Raw genomic sequence first — 26887 nt, forward strand, 5'->3', positions numbered from 1 at the left:
AACTCTCAGAAACCGCCCTAACGGAGGCGAAAGTCTCCTTCAGTGTTGGCACTCATGCGGGCCCCTGCTCAGAGCGGTGGCGCTGTGGTTAGCGCGCACCGTGAACACCCCTGCCACGTCTTCTTGGTTCTGTCGGTAAAGTCACGTAGAAGGGAAGTAATAAAAGAATAAAAATAATACATAATCAAATAATTCTCACGACGTTTCGGCCACAACGCAAGCAGCTGTCCTCAGGTGAAGAACAGGTCTGTCGATAAGACAGAGTCTGAATGACACGTCCTGGGCTTGGAGCGTCTATTTAGGCTGGGAGGGAGGAGGAAGAGCGCCTTGACAAAAGTCAGTGGGGAGTGATTTTTTGAACCGACCATGGGGGGGTGGGGGGGTGGGTGATGACCCCCGGGTGGACCTCTCTTTACCAATAAGCATTTACCAGCGTGGTGAAGTATGGCCAAACAACCACCAAATGACCGACACGGAACGAGGTATTTTGGTTGTTGTGACCATCCGGCAGTAGATTGGCAAAGGGATTACACGCTATGATAATCAGTAGGTCTCGCATAGCCTGTATGGCTTTAATAAAATACAGTATTGCGTGTAGGAATTCGCATCAGCATTTTAACCTTTGCCACGTATGTGTCTGTCCGCGGTGTATCTGTCATGAATTAGTCCTGGCTCCCAATATGCCCAACATCGCTACAAAATCAGCCCTTTGTTGCGGGTAGGTGGGGTCCATTGCAGAGCATGTGTGCGTTTTTGGGTGCACGCTCAAGCCGAACACGAATACTGCAAACCCAGTGTGCTCGCAATGGCACCACGAAGTATTTGTTTCCAGGCCACTAGACGAGACAAGAGGGGGGGTGTTAGACCTCATACCAGAGCGCAGCCGAGGGTGGGGAGATGGAGTGGGGGGGGTAGAGATCGGGGGAGGGAGGGATGGATGGGAAAGTTTGGGGGAGGGGTGGTGGTGGTAGTGACACGTGGCTACATTTTTGCTTCTGAAGGCCCCATGTCTCAAAAGTGATTGTACAAACTGGTTTGCACACCCATCGGCACACAACTGTAATTAGCACGAGCTACCGCTACACATATACCCCTACACGATGACGGAATGCGAATTGATAGCCCAAAAGCAAGTATTGTTCAAGAGCAAAGTATACATATGGTAAATAACCGAAACGACAATTAAACAGACGAAAAAGTCAGATATGGGTCACTTTGATGTGTTGTAGGTTATACGGCGTGTTGTTCGGTATGTCCGATGTTTCGCTCCAAGTACTGGGACCTTCATGCATTATAATCTACTCAGCATGAACGTTCTACCCATCGAAATTCGTGCATGGGGTTGATTGCACGCTTGCATGGGGATATTTAATCCACAATTCATTGTCTATTGTGGCATTGTGTGGGCGCAAGTCCAGTCGCGCTTTGAGCCAGAACTTGGTCTTTTATTTTGACATTAATTGCAGATTTTCTGAAACGAAATAATCGCTTTGTGATGTTTCTTGCAGATGTTTCCACGAATATAAAGCAGCATGTGAGGCCAAACAACCATCACGATTTTTTCTCCAGGAAATGTGCTTCGTCTTGAAGAACTAATACTGTACTACAACGTACAATGTTACATTAATATCCCATATTCATAACTTAGTGAGAGCCCAGTGAAATCAAATATCTCGTTTTAGGGAGATCTGGTGCAAACAACAAATGGCCAATATATTCAGCCTATTCAACTACACCAAATTTAATTAACACAATAATTAAAAAAAATCATCAAATGAAAACCAAATTTATATTAAAGGGACGTAAAAATTAAAAAAAATTTGAATTAAAGACATTAGATGGAAAGTGCAATTAAAGGTTGTGATTCAATGTATATTATTATACAACAAAGGGCAGGTTAAATGGAAATAATAGCAGGGATCCTTCTACTGTCCTTAACAAGAAAGTTCTGGAATTGTTGGCGGAGTGGCCGTGACGTTCCATTTTTTTCCCATTTGAAAATAAAGCGTTCCCCACCCCTTGGCGAACACGTGCGCTTTGTCAGCCTTGAAATTAACCCCCCCACACACACAAACCCACCCCCTGCATTTTCCACTCACAACCCTACAGTAGGAACCAAACCCTAACCCGAAATCCCCAGGCCATCTCGGCGAGAAAGAGGACAAAAATGCGGCTCCAACCACTATAGAGCCAGAGGCGCTGTTTCCCGAACGGCTCTCGCGAAGCAAATCCATCACTGCAACTCCGCCCCTGATCCCCTCCTTCCATCCACCTCGTCTGATCTGGGTACACCCACCCACCCCACCCACACAAAGTTGCGCCTCCTTCCAGCAACACTGGGGCTCTTCCACTCCAAACTCACGGCGGCCACGAAGTTCAACGCAACACCGATCATCAGCTTTGCTTATCTCAGCCTCATTATCGTCACCCGTCATCTCTTTGTGTGTGTGTTGTGTGTGTCGTGCAGCTGTGGCAGCAAAAAACCCCTCCCACCCCGACAAGGCCAGCCGGTCAGGACTGTGGAGGTAACCGTGGGCTGTCAACATAAATTGTTAGGTCCTTTTTTTTTGGTCGTTTGGGTGGGTTGCAGTGTGCGTACAGCCAGCCACAGGGGATCGGGCAGCCCAGATAGGGCATAAGCATTTTTTTGGTGCACACTCTGCGTGACCCGAGTGTACATTCGCATATTGTTTTTCAGAAGAGGAACTTTGCTTCGACGAAGATCGATTTGTGTAACCGATTCATAGACTTCACGAAGGACTTTAGGCAGTATATGCTGCAATTAAGTCATGCTTTTGCTTCATAGTACTGTGTGTGGCTGTATTATACAAGGGCTTTCGAGTGCGTTAAGTATATAGTTTTTCAGCATATGTCCAATAGAGTTTGTCCTGGAACAATACATAATTCTATCGTTAGAGGATTTTAGAGGTCATTACACTGTCCACGGCGTATTATAACGTGCATTGTATGGCATATGCCCGTATGGCATGAACACTAAAAATATTTAATATAATCTAGTACTGTGGTGCATTGTAGGGTTTGCTGTGAAAGTCCATCTCACTGAAAGATACAAATAAAATTAACAGTTTTTTTTGCACGAGAATATTGCAGTGATTTAGGTAAAAACAATAATTGTTTTGCTTCGTTAAGTGGCCTTTATTTTAAATGTAAAATGTTGATATCGCAATTGTAATACTGTATTTAATTGAGGCATATTACTTTCGAAAAGGTGTGTAGTAAGGAAACGCATAGTCATAAATTCACTGCAGTCTTTGAATATTGGTTAGATATAGAATAGATGTAGACACTTGGGTGGTTGAGATTTTTGATCAGGCAATTTAGACTTTGAGACACTACAATTTCTGATAATTTCAGTCAGATATCCTAGAACGTAGAGAGGCACACTCGAGTGCGTGAACTTTTTTGGTGAGATATTCCAGATCTTGGGACACTCCAACGCCTCGACATTGGCCAGATATTCCAGGTGTGGGGACCTTCCAGCAACTGAGCACCTTGTTCAGGTGGTTGAGGAACACGTGACAACGAGTGACACCTTAGCCATGGCACGTCTCTCCGCTCGTCCCACTTCATCACCGCTGCCCCAGCTGCTCCTCGCCTCTCTGCCACTGCTGCTGCTGCTGGTGCTGCCAGCTCCCGTGCGCTCCCAGTACGAGAACTACAACTTCTTGAACTTCCCGGGCGCCGAGCTGGGCTCGTTGGACGCGGCGTACGCCCTGGCCCTGCGGCAGTACGAGGCGGAGCAGTGGGGCGCTTGCCTGAGCTCCCTGGAGCGAGCCCTGCGACTCCACCGCTTCGTGCGTGACAGCCTCGCTTTCTGCCGCCGCAACTGCAGCCGCGCCACGCCGGGCCAGGGGCCCCAATCCCTGCCCATGGAGCTGGGACTGGGCGCTCGGCCCGGCTCCCTCCCCCAGGGTGGTGCCGTCGAGGGGGAGATGAGGGCGCTGGGCGTCGTGTTCCGCAGGGCGCAGTGTCTCAAGCGGTGCCGGGAAATGCTGCCCGCATTCCGTGCGGCGCAGCCGTCGCCGCAGATGCTGGCCGACTTTGACCGCAGGGCGCCCTACCAGTACCTGCAGATTGCGTACTACAAGGTACATCTGTGTGAAGGGTGCGGTGGTGGCAGAGAGCGCTGTGTTGTTGACCAGCTGTTCGGTGGGGCCCTGTGCTGACGGGGAGATTGGTGGTTGCAGAGCGAGAAAATGAAATGCACAAGGGAAAGAGACGCGGAGATAGAGAGGCATACAATGAGAGAGACAGATGTGGATGGAGAGAGATACATGGAGAGATGGAAAGAGACAATGATTCATAAATGCGGAGAGAAACAGAGAGACACGTGGGGTGAGATGGCCATTGACCAATGTATATGCAGAGATAAAGACAGAGGGTGCACAGACAATCTGAGAGACACATGGAGAGATCACAGGCAGACACTGGAACATAGAGGGGAAGTGGCATAGAGATGCATCCACAGAGAGACCTAGGGGATGTTGGGACATCAAGTGAGACAGAAATAGACACGAAAGCTTTCGTGACTGCAGGAATTTATATTTTGGGGTCTTTTGGTAAAGTCACGTAGATAGGTTGTTATTTTTGTTATTTTCTTTGAACATATCTACGTGACTTTACCGAAAGACCCAAATACAGTAATAGAAATATACACTTTTGGGGGCAAAAAGTTCAAGCATACAAGTTTAATGATCTGAAAGATGGGAATGGACCTTGTGACCATGGGATCTTCTGCTATTCAACGCAGCAGATGAAGATGTTAAAGTTGCACTCTGTTTTTTCAGTGACTTCCAACAAATGCCACGTTAAATAACAGTAACGATTTACATTTCCTTCTGTACAACCCACTGCTGGATGGAGACTTCTCCATAGCCGTGTCAGTCATTAGGGTCGTTTTACCAAACCTCTCCACGCTGGTCAGTTCAGGTTGGTAAACTGGGGAGGTTGTAGGAGGGGGGGGGGGCAGGATTGGTTCAGATACCACTTTGCCACTGTTAGCTGTGGCCAGGAATCAAACAGGTCGCTGGGTTGATAGTGCATTGCACTTCCCATCTCGCCACCGCTCAACCCCACGTTAGACGCGAGATCTAATTAATATTTATATAATTGAATGTCCTTTATGGGTTAAAACCACAGAGAGCATTATAATTTTAGAATTAACTACTACACATATTTTACTGCACAGTAATACCATTATAAGAACCTTAATCACTAATTAGCAGTGTACTTACTGAGTGTATATCCATTTAAAGTTTAGTGTACAGTACACGGACAGTCTATTTTGTCAACCTGCTGCTGGATGAGGTCACCCCCATGCCGTGCGGAGTGCAGGTCATGGGAATGATGACCATACTTCACCGCGTTGGTCAGTGCGGATTGGTGAAGGCAGGGAGTATCGGAACTGGAGCATTGTACATGCAGTACAACTGCCTTGTGGCAGTATAGCCCTGCAGCAGGCTGCAAGTTATTTGCCTATGGTAACATGTTCAGGAGCTAATTGCCAATGTCGAGGTCTGCTGACCAAGACGAGAAGGCGTCAGGAGAGAGTTCAGACATATTTAATCAGGTGAGGCCTGTAAATACTAGCAATTGGGTGCGTGTAAAGGAATGTCTTGCGGTGACTCTCGTCCTGTGCCCTGGCTGGCCTCTTAGTCAAGCTGTGAAAGGCTGAAGAGGCCTTGTCCAGGCAGGTGAACAAACAATTGTAAATGAATGGCACACATAGCGCGCCAGTGCTGTTTGTTATGAAGGCCGGGAGTTTGTGTGCTTGTTACCACTGGAAGCCTCGTTATAATGTTTCCATACCCACACACTCTCTTGATAGTCCACCACAAGTGCCTTCTTACCGTGTAATTCGCTGAATCTTAAGAGAGTGTTTTCATTAAACTGTGGTTATGTTATGTTAGCACCACAAGCCCGCTATTCCCCCACCCCCGCCCCACTCCCCCCATGCTATTTTGCAAACACACCAACAATAATACTGTTAAATAGGAATAAGAAACTTGTTATGTAGGCATTAAACAATTAAGTCTGGTTGTGGCATCTTACGACCTCTCAGACCACGCAGTAAATGTTATTGATTTGCAGCCAATCTCCCCATTCGGTTGTAAAATATAAAACACTACCTGCAGCACATGCTGGCTCAATGATGCAGTCAGTAGTCTGGGCCACCAGTGGAGAAGCCTGATGCAATGACACGCCGGATATAAGGACTACGCATCTAAGAAGGCGTCAATTAAAATAGATTTAGAATTGATTGAACCAAGTGTGTGAGAATTTAACTAGGTATTAATATTGACGGAAATGAAATACACTTGAAAGTTAAAGTTTATGTGTTTAACCAGGTGAGAACACGATACCAGTAAAGTCTAATTTGCAAGAGTGCCCTGGGTTACTATAAATGACAAAATGAAAACAAGTAAATATAGCAATGAGTACAGCAATGAAGGAAATGAACATCAGAGCAAAACAACTGCATCACACGAGAAATTGAAATCATTGCTCAAACATAAATCAACGTTAACACATTCCCTAGAGAGTAAGTTGCCCTCGGGCAGATTACTTTTAGACTCGTCATAGTACAATTGCAAATTAAGTTACAAGAACATTAAATAGACTTATTTAGGCGAATGGAGCGTACAAAACTATCTGGACAAGACAGACAAAAATGAGACCAAAATTAACGTTGACTTGCATCGCGGCACGGATCGCGACAATACATAATTAGCCAAGAGGGGTAATCGTTGCCCACCTCGTAAAGATCCCTTTACACATCTAGCAGAAAGGCACATAACCATATCTGCAAGCATTTAGCAGAATGCCATTGCTGCCAATAGAATCCACTTTACGACCGTGTCTTACCACAGTGCATTTTCGAGGAAATCGCTGCCACTGACTTTTGTCCAGCGGACTTTTCCTGGCGGCGGTAACACCGGGCGGCGATTGCAGTTGCCCGCGCGAATCATATATCCTCCGTGCAATGTCTCCCGCCGCAGACGGACAACCTCCCAGCAGCCATGGCGGCGGCGTACACCTTCCTGCAGCGGAACCCCGAGGACGAGATGGCACAGAAGAACCTGCACTTCTTCTGGACACAGCCCGGCGCGAGCGAGAAGCACCTGCGAGACCTGGAAGCCGATCCCTTCCAGGTTACCGGCAAGCGGCGGAGTGCGTGGCGCGGCACGTGGGTCGCCGATTATTCTTCTGGGGTGCTTTGCACGCTGTTTGTCGCCTCTGTGTCGAAAGCGCGCGAGAGCCGCGACCGCACCGCCGGCCACCAAATGTGGAGCTGCGACCGCATCACCGGCCACCAAATGTGCGCGACATTATGCGGAGAGTAACTGGGCTCCGGTGCGGGTGAATAGCGGTCTTGTGGTGCCATTCGCCAGCGTGTGAGCGGCTGCTGACAAAGCGAGCCAACTTTTGAGTTCAAATCAATCATCACAAGTGATTCCACCACGCGTGCAAACATTTCTGGTGTCACTTATGAGCCCGATCATATGTAGTTTGGAGGGCGCACATTGTGGGCTGCAGAAGGCAGTGCAATGTTGTACTGTACTGTGTTGCCTCCACGTCTCTGCACCCTGCCGTTACCATCTCACGTGTTGACCATCGTGGTGAAATGTCAATTGACCCACATTATATTTACGGCTTGGAGAGGCCCTCATCTAGCAGTGGATTGACAAAGGGCCGCACATGTACGTGTACTGCACACGCACACCCCATATATCCCGTGTGTAGTTAGCACGAATGCTGCAGTGTACGAGCGAAGGCACGCGGGATATTTAATAATTAATATCATAATTACCACATCCTTGTAAAAAATATTTGTTGATAACCCCCTCTCATTACTTCGCTCCCACCTCTCAGATTACCGGCCTATAATTGGGTTCCAGCCTGATGTAAGTGGACGTAGCACAAAGGCGCGGTTTGTGCCACCCGGTGTGCAAATGGGCAACGCGCGGGACCTTGCGTGTCAAAAAACGGGGCCTCTCACTCACTGCGCCTTTTCACAATCTCGGCACTTTGGGATATTTTTTTGACTTATTTTAAAACGTGCCCACCGTGATATATGATGCTAACGGAAACTTGGGGAGGGGGATCGGAGGTAGGGGTAGAGCGAGCCCCACGGACGAAGGTGCCTCGATGAAAGTGGGGCTGTCTTGAGAGTGGCAGTGGTGGCGTCAGCGTGCTGTTTGCTCGACGTCCGTGACCCTGTATCACTCGAGGCCACTCTCTGATTGACTGTGAAGCTGCATTGAGGTCTTGGGGGGGCCACAGCAGAGGTCGCAAACGGGTTTTGATTCTTTACCCGTACCCGGCCGCACCAGGGTCGCAAACGGGTACCCGTACCCGTACCCGGCCGGGTATGGGTAGCCGGGTATCGGGTAGGGTACGGGTATTGGGTACCCGGTTGCGACCTCTGGGCCACAGTGGCTCTGTGTGGGGAATCGCCAGAACCTCTGAGAAGGCGTCTTGTGTGAAATCTCGGCGCGTGCCGGTTACCGTTGAAACACGATCGTATAAATATTTAGTTATTAATTCACTTTTGTTCGTTGCAGAATTCTTAGAGGGCTTAGTAATGAACAGTCACAGTTTTAAAGGATTGAAGCATATATAAAGGTACGATTTGAAGAAAATTATCGCCAATTGGTAGCAGTTGAGGTCTCATTAACACTGGCACACTGTGCAATGTGTGACACTTTATTCCGATGCAGCGTGAGGAATGAATAAAGTCATCATTGACAGCGCACGGTCAGTTCAACGTTAGATGAAGGCCTTCCCGCACCCGTATTGATCGTGCAGATTTGTTTGAACACACTCCAGCAGTATTGCTTTGTTGACCACAAGCAATATAGGCCTAATAAAAAGTGTGCCGTACTTGGCACTTCCCCTCTTCAACCATTATATATACGGAGTGGTAGCTCTTGTAATCTCTCATTTACGTGATACAGCTGTCGTGGCTGTGACGGTTCCACTTGAAGACGGAAGCTTGTGTTGCCTCCGAAACGTCGTGATTTTTATTTTACTTTTATTAATTTGAATTTTTTACCTACATGACTTTACCGAAAAAACCTAAGAATATGAATCCTTGCAGTCACGAAAGCTTCAAATCTGGAATCAATATAGGCCTCTTCCGCTTGCACACGTCAGATTGACCCCGCTGTTGTTTGTCGGCACAGCGAGGCCGGCCATGCCGAGCAAAGAAAACGAGCCCCCCCCCCCCCCCCTGATTTGCCAACGATTTAATAGGAACAATATTCTTAGGTTTTTTCGGTAAAGTCACGTAGGTAAAACATTAAAATTAATGAAAGTCTTGATGCAGCAAATCTGGCTGTGACGGTCCCACCTGATGACGGAAACTTGTGTTGCCTCCGAAACGTCGTGATTTTTATTTTACTTTACTTTCATTAATTTTAATGTTTTACCTACGTGACTTTACCGAAAAAACCTAAGAATATGAATCCTTGCAGTCACGAAAGCTTCAAATCTAGAATAAATATAGGCCTCTTCCGCACGTCAGATTGACCTCGCTGTTGTTTGTCGGCACAGCGAGGCCGGCCATGCCGAGCAAAGGAAACGAGCCCCCCCCCCCCCCCCTGATTTGCCAACGATTTAATAGGAACAACATTGTCATGTAGTGGACCGGTTCCCAACAGCTAGTTTTACACAGACCACACAGGCGCAAGTACACAAACCACACGGCGGCGACGTGGCCGAGCCTCTCCCCCTCCCGCCCTCATCCTTCACATAGCCCTGACCCTGCACCACCACCCCCCCCCCTTTCCTGCCCGTGTCCTCCTTGCATCGGCTCACCCAGCGACTCATTCTTCTCACTGCCTACTTTTCTCCTCCTCTGGGCCATCCCACTTCCCGTCTTGGCTCCTTCACTCCCACTTCCTGCAGGGCTCTTTGCATTCCTGGGCCCTCCCCGTCTCCTCCTTGGCTCTTCACTGGCCATCTGCTCCACGCTCGTGATTTCCACCGGCCGCCCATTCACCTTCGCTTCTTCTTCCTCTCTTATCACGCCAATGGGGCCAGGGGCAGAAATTGGTATCGTCTAAGGTGGCACATAGCAGTACACGGTCATTAATACGGCTAAAGGAGAGTGAATTATTTAATAACCCGACTAAATTTCAAACGGCTATCACATAATTCACCGGTATTGACCACGTGAAATAATTGTCGAGAAGACAGACTCTGTCTTCTCGACAGACCTGTTCTTCACCTGAGGACGGCTGCTTGCGTTGTGGCCGAAACGTCGTGAGAATTATTTTATTATGTTTTATTTTTATTATTTTATTATTTCCATTCTACGTGACTTTACCGAAAGAACCAAGAAGATGAATCCCTGCAGTCACGAAAGCTTTAAATCGTAATTGGAAGCACTCGAGCCATGCCACCTCAGGTTGCACCGACAAGTGAAATATACCTGGTCCGGGCTCGTAGACTATCTCTTCCCACAAGGGGAGTGGTGGTGCAGTGGTAAACGCTCCGCACTATGAAACCCGGAGACCAAGTTTGATACCCGGCCATGGCTAACATCAGCGGCGAGTGATATCTCATCCGGTTTTAGGTCCCCCCCCCTTCCCCACAGGCCCGTTAACCAACCTACACTTGACCAGCGTGGTGAAGTATGGTCAACCCACCCCTCCGCCTCCAAAGACTGAAGCAGCATATGGATGCCTTCATTTAGCAGTGGATTGACCAACGGACTGTAATTTGTTTTTACTTTTTCTTTAAAGTAGCGGAATAACATGTGCGCCTTTTTTGAGAATTTATTTAATCTGCTCACGAGGGCAAATGCTCGCCCTGGTTTTCTTTGGCTGCGCGCATTTGAGAAGTCTGCATGTGCGAGGGGCGTGCAGGCACGCACGTGCCCATGCACACACGTTTTGTCCTGGAGCATGTGCACATTGGCACGTACGCATGGACACACAAACACAATGGACAAAGATTCCCCCATATAGCCTTTAAACAGACTGTAGGGGCAAGTGCTGTTAGCGAGCACCTGTGAAGGCCGGCATGGCACACGAGGGGTTGGGTGGCCAACACCACGCCCGGCCGTCTTTGTCACCCCAGTGGCGACGTTTACAAAGCGCACCAGATACTCATTTGAGCCGGAGTTGACCTAGGGGAGGCCCAGGACTGGTTCAGATATTCGTCAATGGTGTTGGCCATGAGTGGGAATTGAACTTGGGTTACTGGTTTCGTAGCGCAGTGCGCGAATCGCCACACAACCGCTCCCGACTACCATACACAGACAACAACAACAACCGCCATTCACCACTGAGTGGCAGTGACATCACCACGACGCTTGTGCCAGGCTATGTGCACGTTAAGGCCACGTGAAGTGTCGAACGCCCGCTGGCAGGAGGTCACGGGACAGACCCAGGTGCCATGGGTTGACTGAGATGACTGGCTGATGCACCACCTGTGCCCGTTACTGTGCCAACCTGCTGTGCTTTAGCCACCCGGCGCTCCGCTCGTTGTTGTGAGCGTCGCTCCTCTGCCCACACATGCACACACGCCCATCCACACGCACACGCTCTCCCACTTGCACATGTCTTCAGGAAGGTACAATTACGTTTACATGTGCTGAACGAGGCAGAGCTCCACATGAATAAAAAACAGACCCCTCTGTGGAGGCAGGAGCTGTTGGGACGACACTGAACTCGGGGAGTGGATAGCACCGCCCACACACCCAGCCACTCCGATCTCAGCCCACAGCTGACCTTGCTAAACCGCACTCAATATTCATTTTAGGCCGAGTCATCTTAGGGGTCGCTTAGACCAGAATAAAATAAAATGTTCGCCACTGATTAGCACGACCAGGAATCAAATGTGAGCAAAGCATTATCAGGGCCTGTGCCACTTATCAAGCAGCTTTGGAATGCTTTGACGATAAGAAGGACAATCGGAGTCGTTCCAACTTATTTAATTCCCGTCTTGAAAACCTCACCTCTTTGAATTGGCCTGTACCCGCTAGTTCTGGCCGTTAACCCTGCAGCTTCAGTGTATTCCCTGCTTTCGATGCACAGTGGCGCACTTGGATCTCCAGATGAATGTGCCACTTCGAAAATGTAAATTACTACGATTATTATTGCGATTATTATTAAATTATTACGATTATTATTCAATTATTACGATTTTTATTTCTACTGATAATGCCCCGTGCCGTCTCGTAATGCTGCGGCGTTCATTCTTTTTCTGAATTCCCCTCCGCGGCCGCTCAGACGCTGTACCGCGAGGCAGTGCGCGCCTACGGCACGGGCGATCACCTGGCGTGCGTGGAGAAGATGGAGCGCGCCCTCGCCGGCTACCTCCACGCCTTCCACGACTGCGCGAGCGCGTGCGAGGGCGGCCGCGAGGTCACCACCTTCCAGGACTTCTACGCCTCCATGGCAGGTGGGCCCGGCACACGGCAGGGATGCTGCGCGTGCGTGCGTGCGTACGTGCGTTGAACTTCCTTCGCACCGTACGTGACCAACCGTGCTAATCGGAGGTGCACTCGCCGCTGTCGCACACTGCCGCACGCTGCGCACGTGACGGCGGCCATGTGCATGTGCGCCCCTGTGCGGGGAGCGGTTAGCGAGCCGCGCTACGAATCCGGCGACCTGAGTTTTATTCCCGCTCACGGGCACCAACACTGGTGACGATTATATGAACCGGTCATGGGCCTCTCCTTGGTCTTTGCATTCTGGTGTGTCAGTGTAGCTGCCTGAATAGGTGCTCACGAATAGCACTCTCACTCCAACAGCCAATGTATGGGAATTTTTTGCAACCTGTGTATATAGTGTTTGCCTTTGTGTGTTTGTGTATGGTGTGTATATATAGTTATATGGGGAGTGATAGTGTAGCAGTTAGCACGCGGCACTACGAACCGGGCGAGCCGAGTTCGATTCCCGCTCACGACCAACGCCGGCGACGATTATCTGAACCGGTCCTGGGCCTCTCCTAGGTCGACTCAGTCTCAAATGAGTACCTGGTGCGGTGTGTAAACGTCGCTGCTAGTCGAGACAAAGTCGACTGGGCATGGTGCTGGCCACCCACCTCCTCATGTGCTGTGCCGATCTTCATAGGTGTTCGCTTACTGCACTTTCCCCAACAGCCTGTGTGGGTTATACGGGGGATCTTTGTCTACGTGCATTTTGTGCTTTGTGTGCAGTTAAAACGCGGGGTAGTGAGTGCATCTAAGTCTTAACTCGTAACACCTGGGTCTGTTCGATGCCATAACCTCCTGCCAGCAGTGAGCCTTCCACACTTCACGTGGCCTCAAAGTGCACCTAGCCTCACCAAAGCTGTGAGTGATGTCATCATTTCTTCATGGCCAACGGTGGCTATTATTGCTGCTGTGCACGTGGCAGCTCAGCCCAGCACATGGTAGGATTGGCGTAAAACAGTCAAAGGGGGAACGCCGAATGTTCCCTGTGCATGTGGCACTCGCGGCAAGCACGGTGGCTAGGAGATGTTAACTACCTCGCCTGGTATGCAGGAGGGCGTGGGTTCGATCCCGACCTTGATGCCTACTGTATATTTAGAGTTTGCGTGTTCTTCTCCCTGTGGCCGCGTGGATTTTTCTCCGGGTCCTCCGGTTTTTCCCTCCACAGTTAGAATCAACAACACGCGTTTAGAGCATTTGGCTGCGATACATTTTCATGTGATAAGCCACTTCGTTGGGCTATCATTTGTGATAGGCAGAGCACTTCTGAAAAATAACTTTACAGCTCAGTGGGCCTTAGAGTTGAGCCAGCCCAGCGCGTGTCGCATGGTGGCCAACTCGCTGCGTGGAACATCGGCTCGACACGTGGGGAGGGGATACCAGCTCCCCGCACGTGGCTGGTTAGCAAACGCGAGCCCAGGGCAGCCTGAGCACGTGGAGCGTGAGATAGAGAAGGAGAGCAATTCGCGTTCCACGAAAAACCGTCGCGTCTGAACGTGAAGCCGGCGAGCCGCTCGCTGGCTGGGGTCCCGTTCTCGGCGGGCGCTCGGCGAGTTCGTGCCGTGCCGTCGCGGCTACGTGCTCCCCGACCCCGTCCCACGATCCGTGCGGCCCCGGCTGCCAGATTTCCTTACGTGTAGAAAGGGCGCAGGGGTGCGTGTCGTTTGCCGTGGATAGCGCCGGTAGTGGGCTCGTGGCTCGGGGGCGACTGTGTCGCAGGGCGGGGTGGGGAGGGGGGAGCAGAATGAAAGAGTGAGGTGGAGAAAGGAGCAAAGGTGAGAAGAGGAGAGCAGAGCAGAGCTCTCCTGGAGAAAAAAACAACTCTCACCTGAGGTTTAGATGAAGCTGCGTTGTTCCCCGTGGCTGTACCGTGTTCGAAATAGTCTCTATGAGCCTGGGGAATACTGAGACTAAACTCAACAAGAACCCTAAAGACGCCTTAGTTTGGCATAGACACTGAACGATAATAATCATAAGGTGTGATTTTTGTCTGGCTCTCTGAATTTCGGGCATTAACACTGAACTCTAATAACCTAAAGATGCCTTAGTCTGTCCCTTTCAGCCACAGGCAATGACACTAAACCCTAAGAATCATCCTAAAGGTGGATAATTCGGCTTTCTGAGCCTCTGTTCCAATACTGTAGCGATATCTGTCGTTTTGTCGTGTGATCACGGCGCCCCACGTGCCTTTAGCTCTCTGGCGGCAGACAGATTAATCTGGACGTGCATCGTCAGCAAACTGGAAAGCCATTCGTGCCATCCACGTGAACTGGACGAGAGATCAGCCGCTATTCCGCGACCCCACGTGGCTTCGACTAAACGCACGGAGGACTTTACACAGTGGGGGATGTGTGCAAGTGTCAATGTTGTTTTGTCCGCTGAGTTTTGTACGTTTATTTTTTACTTACATGGAACGGATGCATCGATGCCATCTCAGAAATCGGAATCTTTATTTAGGCTACCGGAGGAATCCGATGATCTTATGAAGCTCTTCTCTCTTGCATACGTCCGGTGCGGGCGGGTCCACAACGTTACAACAGCAAACGGTACGACAAAGACACATGATAGGAGTGCAAAGTAGAGAAAATGGTAAGCAAGTCGCTGAATATAGATAAGTAATGAAATATTTCATTACATAAGCACGATCTATAAAGATTTGGCAAGGCAGCCAAAACAACAACAAAACATTCTCGGTCTTCCCAGCCCCCCCCACCCCCCCTTCTCGATCTTGCCAGCCCCCCCCCCACCCTGCACAATACAGTTTTGATTTATACAATCTTCTAAATCACAACTGCATCATCAAGACATCATACAAAAGAGTGGGACGTGTGCAAAAACCCCTTGCCAATCCACTCCTTGATAGGGGGCCGCCCTACACTGGGTGGGTCATGGGGGCTATTTGAGCATTCTCCCCACCACAGTAGGTCAATGCGGATTGGTGAAAGCAGAATGCGGGGTGGGGGGGGCAATAGAAGTATAGTACAGCAATGGAATTTGCTGGATTGTCCACTGTTGCCTACCACATAGGCGAGCAGTCTACGACGACCTGCTGTGCATTGTGGGTCACCCAAGCAGGTGCTAAACAGGCTCAAAAATCCTGATGAGCTTCCGAGGTCTGACGAGATTGGACGCTTTCTGAGCGAGATTTGGTGCCTATGACCAAATCACCTGGGAAAAGGAAAGCATATACGAGATAGTTTATTTAATATATATGTATATATCCTAGATAAGAGGCAGTCAGTCACAGGCAGAGGAGATGAGGATGGGCAGGCCATCGACAGCATGGACGGCCAGGGAGAGGTGGTCCCAAACAATGGGGGCAGCGGAGAAGAATGCGCAACCTCCCGCTGAGTGAAGGTTGATGAGGAGCTTCAGCATAAGAGCCTTTGTTGCTGGAGTGGCGGGCGAGTGAAGGGGAGTAGAGGGAGATGAGAAGGGGGATTCTAAGGAAGATGAGAATGGAGCGGAGAAAGGAGAAGGGAGATAAAGAAGGGAGATCAGAAGGGAGATGAGAAGTTCAAGTTCATTGATTAGGTATAGCCCTGTGAGCCATTCGGCTCTTGAATCGGGTGCAACCGCAACAAACAAAAAACAAAAACATGAACAAAAAACATCTTAAAGTGAATATGTGACTGAGTGCAAACAGAAAATCCAAGAAAAGACAGCAAAATATTGCAGAAACAAAGCACCATACACCAACGCTTTGTGCAAAAATCCCAGTGGGATGCAAGTCAAACAACCAACAACAACCACAAGACAACTTAGATTAAGGCCATCAGTCTAACTCTGTACTACAACAAACAAACATGACTAAACCAATACACTTTTCGAATCACCAAAATAAAGCCATGAAAGCAATGAAACAGTGATCATCGGAACTGTGAAGGAATTTTCACAATAAATGGCATAAACAACACTTACTACCAAAACCCTGCAGCCATAGCTGGCTGCATGAGTCACTCCACAACAGCAGGAGCATGGAGAAGGGGGAGAGTCCATGGAGGGTCTTGTAAACGACGAGGGTGATCTTTAACCCTTGATACTCATCCCCACTTAACCCTTTCCCGTTCCGAGACGACCGCAAGTTGCAGGGTGGGTGTCCCGTTCTCGCTGCTGAATCTCAGAACGCGCAAGCGGTTCATCGCTAATTTTATTCAAAGTGACATAGCAAACGTTGTTTTTAGAGAGATTGCGCTCACCGCAGAGAACTGTAGCGACACGACCGCACTCTTATGATAGCTGGCGCCAAACTGTGCCACACTCCCCCCTCTCGCATGCCCTTGTGCGAGCCTCGGTTTGAGAAAGTTATTTTCGTTTTTCTTTCCATTCATACGTGTACATCATCGGAACACAACACGTACGTCATCGGAATGGGAAAGTGTTCATAGCCTACAACCAAATGGCCCTGCATGCACCCAATTTTGTCAGATTTCTGAAGCTTAAGCAGGCTCGAGCCTACTTAGAATTTGGAATGGTGACCACCAGTGACCAGAAGATGGCAGTACAGCGATGGACTTAGTCCGCGTTATAATAAATTGTGTTCACTCTGTTTTGTGTGTGGATTGAATATGCCGGGAACTGTCAGGGTCATCCCATCGTATGGGTTATTGCTAGGTACTCCAGTTTACCACTCATTCATGGTATTTGCCAAACATCATAATGCAAAAAACTTCTGAAGAGCGAGTCTTAAGTATCAGCACAGGAATTGGAATGATGAAGAATTTAAATGTGCAGTGTACGTTCGTTCATAATGCATTTATACAGGCAGTGATGAAAAGAATCGCACAGTACAGTATCATGTTCTTCTTTGTTAAAGAAGGAAGCATCGGTCTGGGTCTCTGAGCCATTATAAACAAATAATATAAAAAAACGTGGTTAATCAATGCATTAATTAATATTTACTGTACCTCCAACAGCCCATCGTTAACAGGGGAATGGTCGGTAAGCGAACACATTGGGCTCTATGGAGGCACTCCACCACTATACCCTACACTACTTTACACTATACACTACTATACACTACACTATACACTAAACATTGGGCTACATAGAGGCCCATCGTTAAACGATTAGTAGTTAACAGGGGTGGTCGTTAAGAGGGGCTCTACTCTACACTACATACTACACTATACACTACTATACACCACACTGTACACTACACATTGGGCTATATGAAGGCCCGTCGTTAAGCGATTAGTAGTTAACGTGTGTTGTCGTTAAGAGGGGTTCTATTCTACACTATACACTACTATACACTACACTACTATGCTCTACACTACTATACACTCCATTATACTCTACAAATTGGGCTATATGAGGCCCGTCGTTAAGCAATTAGTCGTTAACAGGGGTGCTCGTTAGGAAGGGATCTGCTGTATAAGTAATTATGAATAATGTGAATGTACAGTGTACATTAATTCATAATGCATTTATAAGGTCAGTGATGAAACCAATCGCACAGTACACTATCATGTTCTTCTTTGTTAAAGTAGGAAGCATCGGTCTGGGTCTCTGAGCCAGAGAACAAGGCCCCCGCAGACTGAGAGTGAAACTCCGAGGAGGGCCATCTGCAGCACGCACGCACAGCTGCCAATCTTACTGTGCCTTGTACAAAGGAGGGCAGTTAAGCATTTAGAGGAACTTCCGGTGTTTGAGATCAAACCGGTCCATATGGCTACCGCACCCATGACCACCCTGACGCACTATTGCCTTTTCAGCCATCATTTGACTTTCTGTAGAGCTCTAGCCAACCGACTCTCTCGCCGTTTCTAAACCACCCATGTCTGTGTATGTATGTTGAACCATTTTCGCAGCGTACTTAGCCAACCGTGCTAATTGGATGTGCCAGGTGGACATAAAGGAGCCAAAAATTAATTTCGATTTAAAGCTTTCGTGACTGCAGGGATTCATCTTCTTGGTTCTTTCGGTAAAGTCACGTAGAAGGGAAATAATAAAATAATAAAAATAAAACATAATAAAATAATTCTCACGACGATATTTAAATATACGCTGCCAAGCCTGGTGGTGTTCATTCAGACGCTGTCTTTCCGACAGACCTGTTCTTCACCTGAGAACGGCTGCTTGCGTTGTGGCCGAAACGTCGTGAGAATTATTTTATTATGTTTTATTTTTATTAGTTCCCTTCTACGTGACTTTACCGAAAGAACCAAGAAGACGGAGCAAAAAATGTCGGAGGTGCGGGAAATGTAAACAAACTAAACACAAAAATCAGTTTTAAATAAATGAATTTTCAATCTAGATTTGATGGCGCATAGCTTCAGTGCCTTCCTAATTTCGGAAGGAACAGCGTTCCAGACGGCCGCAGAAGCGCATTTGAAACTGCGCAATGCAGTGACCGTCTTTTTTCAATGGTTAGCCGTAAGCCGGTGCGAGGATCACCGGACTTCGCGTGATCGTTTATGCTCCTTGACGAGATCAGGATGGTATTGTGGTTTATATGTGGCAAGCACTTTGTGTGGAATGAGTGCGACCTTTGAACGTATTCGTTCAACGACCGAAAACCAATGCAGCTCGGCGAGCACTGAATGGATGTTGTTGGATCTTGCCCATCGTGTCTTCTTCTTCCTCGGCATCTACCCAACCACTCCACCCACCAAACTCCCCCAAACCACTCCACCCATAAAACTCCACCCTACCACCCAAATACACCCACCCATCTCCACCCACCCACCCAACTCCACCCACCCATTCCACCCACCCACTCAACTATACCCACCCATTCCACCCAACCTCTCCACCCACCCAACTCCACGCAACCACTGCACCCACCCAACACCGCAAGAGCAAATTCCTCCACATTCTTGTGGGCTCCATCCGTCACAGTTAAACGGTTGCTTACGGTACAAGTCTGTAAGACACCGCTCTGCATGGTGACCGTGGAACAGCGCTGCTGTGAAGTAGTTTGCCCGTGCCATAGCTGGCGAAACGGCTTCCACTATCGGGCGCTCTAGAGAGTCCCTCTGGTGGATCGTTACAAAGTAAAACAACAATCACGGAAAAAGGGGGGCTTGATTTCATGTCCCACGTTAAATTACCTTTTAATCCATTGGCCAATCGGACATTGCAATAAATGTATTCTCTGTGTAATTTCCGCGCACAGTCAGTTTCGAAAACGATTCCCAAGTGCCCCCGTCAATTTAGAGGTCGTCTCTAGAGCTTCTTCCACTTGGAGGCCCTTCCTCTACCAGCAGTCGCGCGAACAAAGACGTTGCAGGATGCCACCTTTGCCTATTACACTCGTCAGATGTAAGAGTGGAAATGCAAATCGAGCTCGTTGCACCGTCAGTTGGTATGCCACATGACTAGGGGATGGGGGAGATTGAGCGCGAGGCGCCTTTCATTAGAGAGAGACGGCCCGAAACCAATGACGCGTCTCGCTCGCTTGGCGCGGTAGTAGATGCATTCCAAAAAAAAAGGGCACACACAAAGCGAAACCGCACGAGGCAACTGCCTGCCAAGTAGTGCGCACAAAACACGCACAGGCCACACCACACAGTGTTGTCACCGCTTCCGACCGCATAGAACTGTGGATAAAACTAGGTAAGCCGCATATTCGCGAAATCGCACAAACCGAACCCGCATAAAGCGAGGGAAACCTGTACGGTATTGCATTTGTAGGGGGCCGTGTCTACTAAGAGCTGTTCGCCGTAATGTCCATTGGTTCTCATCTCTCCGTCTCTGTGTGTGTGTCTGTCTCTCTGGTTGCACTGACTTGCAGATCATTACTCGCAGGCCCTCGCGTGTAAAGTGAGCTGCGAGGCGCGCCTGGTGCCTCTGTCCGGTGGAGAGCCGCAGGCCAAGTTCGTGGCCACCATGTACCACTACCTCCAGTTCTGCTACTACAAGTGTGAGTTCCCCCCCTCCCCCCCCCCCTGGGGGGTCTGCCAAACAGAGCGGAATGTCACCTCAACGGACCTCAACGGTTCGCTTGATGTCACGAGACGGACCTTAAATTCATAAAAAAAAGATTCCGCAATTGAATATGGGGGGGTCAGGCCACGACGTAACGATCCTACCAAATCTTTTTGTGTGTCGTCGAGACCCTCCACCACCCAACGCAGCCGAACAAATTGAGTTGCCGCGCGGTGCACGGGTTGTTCTAGTACAGGGGTCGGCAACCAAAATAACAAGAAGAGCCATTTCTTTCCAATTCGGTACAAAATTCAGTATTTCAAGAGCCGCAATGCATCTGAGTACATACTGTACATACGTACATATCGTCAAGAAGTAGCCCGTAAAGAGCCGCATGCGGCTCCGGAGCCGTAGGTTGCCGACCCCTGTTCTAGTAGCATGCTGAACCTTTATTGTTTTTGGCTCGTCCGCTCACAACGAGCGTTAGCGACCGTACCTTAATCGCTCCGTTTTGGTTGCGAGAATTGTCAGGGTCTTAACGACGCAAATTTGGTCAGACCTTTACGAGGCCTGAATCCAAAACGTCAATGATCATTATGTTATGTTTTGTCAATCGCCGAGACAGTTGAACAAGTTTTACACAGTAACTGATACAGCATCCTGAACGCATACTTGCAATCGTGTTAATGGACAATTCACCGTGTATTACAGAGAGCTAACTGACGCAGAATATTTAACACAAACAGGGAATTAAATTGTCTGCAGTGGAAGTCGATAGAATTTCTCCGCTCGACGCTCGGACAAAATTTTGTCCTTGAAGAAACTCAAAAGTCGCTAAGTTGCCATCACTGGTCCGGCTTGGCATGCAGCTCGCGGGGATTAGCACATCGCTCGGTGGCTCATGTGGGTGTAGTGATGTGTCTATTCGTTGAGGAAATACTGGTTATTAAAACTCAAGGTACCTGTATTGATTTTCACGTGTCCCAATCCCTTTACCCGTGGCACACCACCGCGGTAAGGTGGCGTAGAGTCAATGATATGAAGAATGGAAAATGTTTAATCAAGGGCAAAGGGAAGAGAGAAGGTAAAGAATGGGAAACAAAAGGAAAAGGATGATAAACGAACGTAAAAACACGAGCTCTAAGAGTAAAAAAAACAATCTCAGTTTGACGTCATCATGCCATAAACAGTCTAAATGTAGAGCCTGTAGGAAAGTGTGCCCCCTACTGTGTAAAGTCTAGAAAGGCCACTTGGAGAGTGTTTTGGAAGCTTTGTGAAAAATATTTTTTGCGGGTCGTTTTCACGGCCTGAGTTTGCGAGATTTCCCAATGGATTCATCTCATGGTGAATCTATTTAGCGCAATTGGAATATAGAGGGAGAAAAAAAACCAAATAAAAGTCATCCAAACGTGTCTCCCTTCGCGCGCGCTTCAGTTGGTGGGTCGAGGTTCGAAGTGGACTGCAACCTTCAAAGGATTGGTGCTGCCTTCGTGGTCGCCCCCCCCCCCACCGTGATCCGTGGATCAAACAAATCACTCGAGACAGACAGCGTATGGCAGCCAAGAGCAAGTTTATGTGAACGCAAGAGGTTACGCGTTTTGCGCCAACGGTCCTTCGCTGACGATGCGTGACGAACGAACGACCGAATGAGTAATCTAAAATACGGTCGTCACCCAAACACGGAGCCCGCTGTTGTCAGGCCGCCGTTAGTTGATGAACGCGGCACGTGGATTTGCTTGTCTGACGCGGGCGCCGTGCGTGCGCCTCGTGCGGTGCGGTGATGGCGGTGCTTCTCGACCCCAGTGGGTGAGTTCAAGCAGGCCGTGCGCGCTCTCGAGAGCTACTCCCTGTTCGACCCGGAGGACGAGGTGATCAAGCAGAACCTCGTCTACCACAAGGTGAACAAGGACGCGGAGGGGCTCACGAGCGCCGACTTCGAGCCCAGACCGGTGAGGACTCGCCGCGACATCACCGCCGCCACGTCACCGCAGGCCCGGAGCTAGGCAGTGCGGTGACTGCTGCGCCAAGGTGTCGTCCATCGTGCCGCTGCTACCGCCCCCCCCCCCCCCTGCTGCTGCCTATCCCCTACTGCGGTGCCGGCACCTCCCCACCAAAAGAAGAAACAAGTTTAGCCACCACCAACTGCCACCACCAACTACCACCACCAACTGCCACCACCAACTGCCACCACCAACTGCCACCACCAACTGCCACCACCAACTGCCACCACCAACTGCCACCACCAACTGCCATCATCAACTGCCACCACCTGCCACCACCAACTGCCACCACCAACTGCTACCGCTTGCTTCGTTTGCAACAATGTGGCAGCTCCCTCTCCCACCCCCGTCTTCTCTGTAACTTTTAATCCCGTTCCCTCACAATCATAATCTTGATTTAGACTGCTGGAGGAATCCGATGAGCTGTGAAGCTCTTTGACTTGAAGCTTTCGTGACTGCAGGAATTAATACATTTTGGGTCTTTCGGTAAAGTCACGTAGACGTCTACGTGACTTTACCGAAAGACCTAAAGAATGTGAAGCTCTTTTTATTTTTTTCCAGTATGGCGGGTTAGCGAGTTACAACAGCAAACAAGACAACAAATGTAGAGAAAATGGAAAGGAAGTCACTGAACACGAGGCTAATTGGTTCCACGAAACCGGTCGTTAAGTGATTTGGTCGTTAAGCGAGTATAGGAAATACACGCTAAAGGCTTAATTCGTTCCGATAGCATCGGAAGTTACCGTTTTTCACCCAAAATTTTATTTGATAATATTTAAACAATGGATATTAATATATAAATATACTAACAACATTATAAACACATACTATTAAAAGAAACATGGTTAATCAATGCATTAATTAATATCTACTGAACCTCCAACAGCCTGTCGTTAACAGGGGAATGGTCAGTAAGCCAACACACTGGGCTCTATGGAAGCCCTACACTACTATACCCTACACTATATACTGCACTATACACTACTATACACTACATTACTATACACTACACTACTATACACTACTATATACTATACACTACACTATACACTACACTACTATACACTACACTATACACTACACATTGGGCTCTATAGAGGCCCGTCCTTAAGCGATGAGTCGTTAACAGGGGTGCTCGTTAGGAGGGGTTGTACTGTCTAAGTAAATAAATACATCAATCCTATAAGTCCGATTTATCGAGCTTGGAAGGAAAAACAACAACAACTAAAGAGCTCCTTCCCACCCCCCTGCCATCCCCCCCGCCATCCCCACCGCCATCCCCACCCTAAATTCCCAGGAAGCGCTGGAGTACCGTGACCTGACCGTGCGCCTCTGGGAGATGTACAACTTCTCCGTCGAGTTTCTGGCCCCGGACGACGAGGTGGGTCACCGCGAATAAACTCGTACGGCCTGCCCTCGGAGTGACGGCCTAATTCTCGTCGTGTCCCACTTTCTTCAGCAATAATGCTGTCGTTTTTCGTGTAGCGCGAATATAGTCAAGTTGCAGCTTTGATTTTTTTTCATTTTCGATCGGCGCAGCGATTTACATCGTCTTGAAATACAGACAGTGTATAGTATTGAGGTGTAAAGTATTGTTCAAACGAAATATATTCTGAGAAACAACTCGGTCTGGAGGTGTGTCAGGGCAATGGTACAGCGAGAGACTTTCTTTCTTTTGTATTTGTGTGTTTAGTTTGTTGTCCTTTCTCTGCACCTCCAATTAGCACGGTTGGCTACGTGCGGTGTGAAAGAAGTTCAACTTACACACACACTGCTTACAGCGCAGTACAAATCTGAAAAAAGTCAATGCGTTCGTCAATAATACCGGCCTCAATTTTTTTTTTTAAGTACACAAAAGGCATCGTTTTGGGCAATTGCCGTTCTTCAGAGCACATCGAGGGCCCAGAAGGGTCGTGTGAGTGTTTGTTTTTGGTAAAGTGTGCTCGTGTCGCACCACTGTCATCATCACAGCAGCAGCACCACGAGATAATTCGTGTTCATTTTGAATAGTTATGCTGGGACTGCCTGGCACGAGACGTGTCTGCTCAGCGCAGAGATGCGTTTAACAACAACTCAGCATTGCCCTGCGCGCCGTTCCATTTTGAATTTCAGAAGTGTGATTTAAAAGAAAATAAATCTATAAACAGTAGTCTTGAGACCCAGTGTTACTTTCATGGGTAAACATAGACAATAATACTGTACATAGATATGAACTCTTAATAAAAGCCCAGCAGCCAAAGCATTTAGGGTCACCGCCTGAATGCTTTCAAACAAGACTTTGATGTTATCACGCCAGATTCAGATATCTCGTGAAGCCAAGCATATCACGGGCTCTCAGTTCTGGCTTTGCACGGCAAATATCCGCGTTGAGCCCTGCGCTGGCGCGGCTCAGATATGCCAGTGGAAAAGGGGTTATTTAAGCGCGCCATTCCCAGGCCATTGGCGAGGCCGCGTCGACCTAACCGATGATGATCGCGTGTCGTTGTCCGCCGCTCGCAGATGGAGCTGGACGGCGACGTGACGTACGAGCCGGAGCTGGACACGTCGGACGTGGAGTTCGAGGGCGAGGGCGACTACGAGGAGTCCATCTACTCGGACTGGTGGCAGGAGCCGCAGCACAAGGGCGACGTGGGCGTGCCCAGCAGCTGATTGGTCGCTCGTCACCATGCACGGCACGCAGCCGAACACACGGTCACTTTTTTTTTAACCAAACTGCCCGAATACCTCCCCCCCCCCCCCCCCCATGAATGTATGAATGAGCCTGTGGTGCAGGGCTCAATTTCAGCGGGGTTTGTCTGGGTCAGCCCACCCCAGAAATTATTTTCCGCGTGCCGCACACCACTTCCGGTATATCTCCTGCAATGTGCCACCTACGCCCGCTCTATCAGTGACGCGGAAAGTAAGAAATGGAGCCCTGTCGTGCGGTGGACTTTGTTGGCTATCTCACTCCCGCAGTCCATCTGAGCACAAACCCCAAAAATTGCCTGCATCTTTGCAGCGTTGCGCTGATGTTGATTTTTATCGCCGTCATCATCAAGTGTCGTTCTCATAACCCGAGGTTCAATGCGCACGACCGTTGCTTTCCACCGTTGACGATCGTCAGCGTCGTCCCGTCCAGCTTGCTCACGTTTCCCTTCTTCCTATTTTTCACTTCGATTTTTCTTCGCAGAATCTATTTCATCAGTTGGTTCAGCTGAACCTCCGCTACCACTCCTCTCAGTAGACTCCCAAGTCGTTCCAGCCTGTGTTCGTCCTGTCAGCTCACTCTGCCTGTTCTCTCATAACACCACATCTAAAGTTTTTCCTTGGGAATTCTTTGAGTTTGAAGGGCAGATCAACAAAGCAGGATTTTTGTATTCACATTTCGATTTGTGTGTGCCTGTTTGGCTGCAACATTATCGGTTTCTTTTTTTTGTTTCCTAAATGAGCTTAGGAGGGAGAACCCATGTGGCCAGGTATGGTTTTTGTTCTCTCTCGGTGTGAGATAGAGAAATTACGATTCAGAGGGCGCGGGAAACAACAAACGAGCGGGAAGGCAGTCAGAACCATCGCCAATGATTTCCCAAGCTCAGCGGTTCTATATTTGGATGTTTGGCCAATTCCATTAATGAGTGGTCATTACATGCGGGAGAAAACGGGTGTACCCGGAGACAACAAAACCCCAATATGCATGCGAGCGGAGGTGATAATCTCCTTACAGATGGATAGACGTGGCAGTCGAAGCCGCCTTAATGTGACATTGCACGTTTTCTATTGGACGGGGCTGACCTCACTGCTAGTGGTGCTACACCTTCATCACATATATAAAACGTTCTCACTGCGGTTGTGCTGCGTAGCTCTCCGATGTATTTTCGGTTTTGTGCCGCTTAGCACGACGTTTCGCTGCGGCTGCTGGGAGCTTCGTCGGGAACTGCAGAAGTGCCCAGCGCATGGAGCGAAACGTCAGACGTCGCGCCGGACCGGCGCGCGGCATGACGAGAAGACGCGTCGGAGCGCCTCGTTTCTCTTCCCCTCCCGGTCGCGTGTGTCGGAGCGTTTCCGCTTAAACAATGTGCGGCCATCATTTCTACATTTGCAGATTTCTAGCCGATAGAAGTTAAGTGCATGTTGAAAAGCAAAAGGTGTTTTTGTTAACATTGCATTCAAATACGGTATAAGTCATTGTTGACATTCGGTGCTTTTTTAAAAATATATATGCATTGATGGGAACCTGGCTCCTTTGATTCTCGGCACAACTCTGTAAAGAGTTGCAGATTGCCGGAGTTGTGTTTGTGCCTTCGGCTGAGCCACGCGGGAAGCACAGCTCGGTGCACTTACGCGTCGCTGCTGCGCCCGCCGTTGCCACCCCTCGTGTGCCCCCTTGTTAACGCTGCCGTCCTGCACGAAGCTGTGATTGCCAACGTTGCTCGCTACCTTTCTAGTGTAAATAAACATTGGAACGTGTTGACTTTGCCTCCGCCGAGAGTTTTGACTGGGTGGTGTTTTGCCGCGTGGTCGCGAAAGCCAATTTCAGCGATGGGCTGGCGTTTGTTGAAAATATATTTTTGTT

At 48.9% G+C, this 26887-nt stretch overlaps 1 protein-coding gene across 1 annotated transcript; it reads left to right on the forward strand.

The window, feature by feature from the left end:
- Nucleotides 1-2429: 2429 nt before the first annotated feature.
- On the forward strand, nt 2430-26786 carry P3H4 (prolyl 3-hydroxylase family member 4 (inactive)). Its single transcript, XM_078865969.1, has 7 exons — nt 2430-4109; nt 7020-7172; nt 12261-12432; nt 20205-20333; nt 22142-22287; nt 23636-23719; nt 24838-26786. The coding sequence occupies exons 1-7, from the start codon at nt 3561-3563 to the stop codon at nt 24985-24987; spliced, it is 1383 nt and encodes a 460-aa protein (XP_078722095.1). The 5' UTR covers nt 2430-3560; the 3' UTR covers nt 24988-26786.
- Nucleotides 26787-26887: the final 101 nt, after the last annotated feature.

The sequence above is a fragment of the Lampetra fluviatilis genome, chromosome 21 (assembly GCF_964198595.1).
Source record: "Lampetra fluviatilis chromosome 21, kcLamFluv1.1, whole genome shotgun sequence".
In the NCBI taxonomy this organism is placed as follows: Eukaryota; Metazoa; Chordata; class Hyperoartia; order Petromyzontiformes; family Petromyzontidae; genus Lampetra; species Lampetra fluviatilis.